The sequence below is a fragment of the Simochromis diagramma genome, unplaced genomic scaffold (genome assembly GCF_900408965.1).
Source record: "Simochromis diagramma unplaced genomic scaffold, fSimDia1.1 OVJJ01000602.1, whole genome shotgun sequence".
NCBI classification, from domain to species: domain Eukaryota; kingdom Metazoa; phylum Chordata; class Actinopteri; order Cichliformes; family Cichlidae; genus Simochromis; species Simochromis diagramma.
The window spans coordinates 14,336,123-14,340,281 of record NW_024387040.1 but is presented as its reverse complement, the minus strand read 5'-3'; the positions used below and the strand labels follow the sequence as shown (position 1 = coordinate 14,340,281).

Genomic DNA, 4,159 nt, shown 5'->3' with positions numbered 1-4,159 from the left:
CCCGAGATTCGAAAACACTGTGAAAGTCTTCTCATGTGTTGCATTGGGTCTGATTCATTTTAAAATCTACATTCATGCGTCAGCCCAAACTTTGCTCCTCCTCCCACTTTATCAGCAAGCCGATAGGACAGAAGGCAGCCAGGAGGGTAAGGGGTTGGTGTGTATGTGTGTGTGTGTTCAATATAATAGGAGCGAGTGAGACCACAGTAGCTTGCAAAGTGAAGATCTGCCTGCAGTTGTGCAGCGAGCTGCTGCACTCTGCCTCTCATGTTCCCGCTCACTGTTGATTAGTCTCACACACGTTTGCTTTTGTAGCTGCTTTCTGCTTCACTTATCTGCCTTACATCTTCTTACTTTAACTTCTCACTACACTGTTTCCCTCCAGAGTGGAGAGATGAGAGGAGAGCTGTGGGACTGTGTTTTGTTGAGAACAATAACTGCAGCAAACCTTTGAAGAAAATTGTCTCTTGGAACGCCAGAAGGGTGGAAAAGGGAAGAAGGAGCACTGGCTAAGAGTTTTTTTACTCTTTTTTTTTCTTCTTTTCGGGGGCGCAGACGTTGTCCTCCAGATAATGAGGATGATCCAAAGCCACACACACTGAGACTTTAAAACGGACAAACTAGCTGGACACTTAACAACGGAGAAATAACCCAAGGAGAAGGGAATTTAAAAGAAGCCATTATGAATGCCACAGAATACCATGGACTGATCCAAGGCTACCACAACAGAAGCCAAACCTCAGGCAATTTGCCATTTAACAAAGACTTATCAGGAGAGGAAAAAGACTCATCTTCTGGATGTTATGAGCAGCTGCTAATTTCCACTGAGGTTTTCCTGACTCTGGGCATCATCAGTTTGCTGGAGAACATCCTGGTTGTTGCTGCTATAATCAAAAACAAGAACCTTCATTCACCTATGTACTTTTTCATCTGTAGCCTTGCAGTTGCTGACATGCTCGTCAGTGTCTCTAATGCCTCAGAGACTATTGTTATAGCACTCATCAATGGAGGCAGCCTGACCATTCCTGTCACACTGATTAAAAGCATGGACAATGTGTTTGACTCTATGATCTGTAGCTCTCTGTTGGCATCCATCTGCAGTTTGCTAGCAATCGCCATCGACCGCTATATCACCATCTTCTATGCCCTGCGATACCACAACATTGTCACCCTGCGTCGTGCAATGCTGGTCATCAGCAGCATCTGGACATGCTGCACCATTTCCGGCATCTTGTTCATCATCTACTCGGAAAGCACCACTGTACTCATCTGCCTCATCACCATGTTCTTCACCATGCTGGTGCTCATGGCATCACTCTATGTCCACATGTTCCTGTTGGCTCGCCTGCACATGAAGCGGATCGCAGCCCTACCGGGCAACGCTCCCATCCAGCAGCGTGCCAACATGAAGGGGGCCATCACCCTCACCATTCTCCTTGGGGTATTTGTGGTATGCTGGGCGCCCTTTTTCCTCCACCTCATCCTTATGATCAGCTGCCCCAGGAACCCCTACTGCACCTGCTTCATGTCCCATTTCAACATGTACCTCATCCTCATCATGTGCAACTCTGTCATTGACCCCATCATCTATGCTTTTCGCAGCCAAGAGATGAGAAAAACCTTCAAAGAGATTTTCTGCTGCTCGCATGCTCTGCTGTACGTGTGAGCTGCCTGTAAAGTGTCCACTGTGAACCCACAGCCTGCAATTTAAATCGAAACCTGGCCAACATGGACTCTGAGAGTATGATATCTCACATGTTGCCGGTAAATGATTTATTTGGGCACCCATCTTTGGTTTCAGGTTGCTGAAGAGGTAGGTTTACAAACATCTTGTAATATAGCACATTGCTCTTCAGACAAGTGCTAATTTGTTTTGTAGTGAATGCCATTCATAAGTGCAATTTCAAGTTTGAAGTGACCAGCAATTGCAGATTGCTTCTCTTTCTCACTCGGAAAATATTTTCTATTTACCTTCTGCGGTCAAGAGAGCTAACATATTGCTTATTGTTATTAACTTTGTATGTGCAGGATTATGATACTGAAGTATTGTGGCAGCATAGAACATAAATGCCACAGTAAATTAATTATATATGGCACATCTAACAGAGTATATACAGACTACCTCCAGGTTTGGGAGTGCCATTCTCCTCAAAACAAATACAGTGCATATTGAAAGCATATATATATATATGCATAAAAGTCCTCAACCCTCAGTACATTTCTTTCTCATGCACTCCATGGAACTGTGTCTACATCTGGACTGTTTTACGAGTTTTTCTCCAAGTTATAAACTACAAATTTGCTAAAGTGGCAAAGCAATCAATGCTGAAACAGAAAGCAGGCTAAAACAGCTTGTTTCAAAAAAGCTATTTTGAAGAAATGAGGTGTTGCACAAGAATTTCTGAGCCATTCGTAGAGGATAAGAGCACTCAAACAAGATTGTTCTGGAAATGAGAAGAATACCAGCAACAAATACCACACCTCCGTGCTTTGTTCACCTGCTGATTCTCATGTCAAGAACCTTTTTCTAATGCTTGCGCACAAGAATTTGTCGATGATCATCTAAAATTTTGGATGGCACAGCTGTAAAATATATATAAAAAGGTCAGTGTATTTCTCAGGCATAATAGCATTTCTTGTTATGATTGCGTTCCTGTATTTGATGCAGGGCAACAACCACAAATGAGTAGAAAGCTGCTTTAACTTGTTGTTATTAATGATTTCCTCTGAGCAAAAAGCCAAAAAAAAGAGCCTCAATGTGGAAACGATGAAAGTCCACTTATAAAATGTGCTGATTTTAAATCAAAGCTCCTTGACTTTGTGGCTTGTGTAGATATTTCTGTGAATTTGCACATGTGGGTTGTTCTCTCACTTTCAGCATGTACATGTGACTATAAAAAACTATTTTCATCATGTTTATGTAATGAAACAGACTAAACTGAATGTATTTTTATGTATGTGTTGTGTAACTTGTTGTTGCCTTAAATATGTTGCACTGTGACAAAAAAGAACAACTGTATCCTCTGTGACAGTATTTCACAAACAGATTTACTATGTAAGTGAATGCTATTTTAAATATTGCCTTATGTATTTGTGTCTTTTTAAACTTGAAGCTGATTTATATGCACATGAAAAAAGAAGAAAAAAAAATGTAAAAGCAGCCTTGTATTTTTCTGGCCAAAGCTTCGCCTGGAATTTGATTCATGCGTGCCAATGAAGGTGTTTGCTTGACCACTGTGTGAATCACTGCTGCAGAGGAGCTTCAATAAATCATAATGCCACCTCAGCCACAAGTCTGTTTATCAGCATTTCTCTGCAGTGCAGACTTTAACCTCTACGCAAAGATGAGGTCATTAACTTAAATTAAAAAACTACTTAAGTGAAGAGGAAAGACATTTACAAATGCATTTATTTCAGGCCCACATACACCTGTCGTCTCTGCAAGAAGCAGAGAGGTTGCACAGTCAAGAAGCCAAAGTTGGTGTGCAACAGAAGTTCCCACAGGGTTGTTTTCTCGATTATCTTGAATAATTTAAACTGAGTTAAACAAAACCTTTATAACTCTGAAAAACAACTCTTCTGTGATTCATTTTGCAGCCTTGGGCCATATTCCAAACAGCTGCTGAATATTGCTTGGGGAGAATCAGTGTTACAAATGGATTTCATTCCAGGTTTAATTAAATCCTAACAGACGTTTAGGACGGGCCTGATTAATTTATTTCAAATATAATATTCAATCTGCAAGATATCACGGTTGTTCTCTGTGTTTTTATGAAGCACCGATAAGGAAACATCATTCGTCCAAAAGTTGCTAAAGGGATGAAAATGCAGGGAGGGGATGAATCTGTTTAATGCTTCTGAGAAACACATTGGTATTCCATATACATATCCGTATATATGTATATGTGTAGATATAAATATATGAACACATATATTCATATACATACATATGGGTGACGCATCATTTGCCTCTATTTTACATTTATGCCAGACCACCAGCCTCAGCATATTCTGGCAAATATTGATTTTGTGTGTGTGTGTGGGGTGGGGGGGGGTTAGAAAAAGCATATTATTCACAGTGGGTGTGCTAGCCCAACGTTAAGTAATGCATATGGATCATTGTCGTCACAAATCCAATACCATGGACACACAGAGATGT

General features: G+C 40.9%; 1 protein-coding gene across 1 annotated transcript; it reads left to right on the top strand.

The window, feature by feature from the left end:
- Positions 1–211: 211 nt before the first annotated feature.
- Positions 212–2,737, top strand: mc4r (melanocortin 4 receptor). The gene has a single exon (XM_040044529.1). It carries the CDS (start codon positions 683–685, stop codon positions 1,664–1,666), a length of 984 nt encoding a protein of 327 aa, XP_039900463.1. The 5' UTR covers positions 212–682; the 3' UTR covers positions 1,667–2,737.
- The last annotated feature ends 1,422 nt before the right edge of the window (positions 2,738–4,159 follow it).

Coding starts and splice junctions, on each gene's coding strand:
- mc4r (XM_040044529.1), top strand. CDS start 683: ATGAATGCCACAGAATACCATGGACTGATCCAAGGCTACCACAACAGA.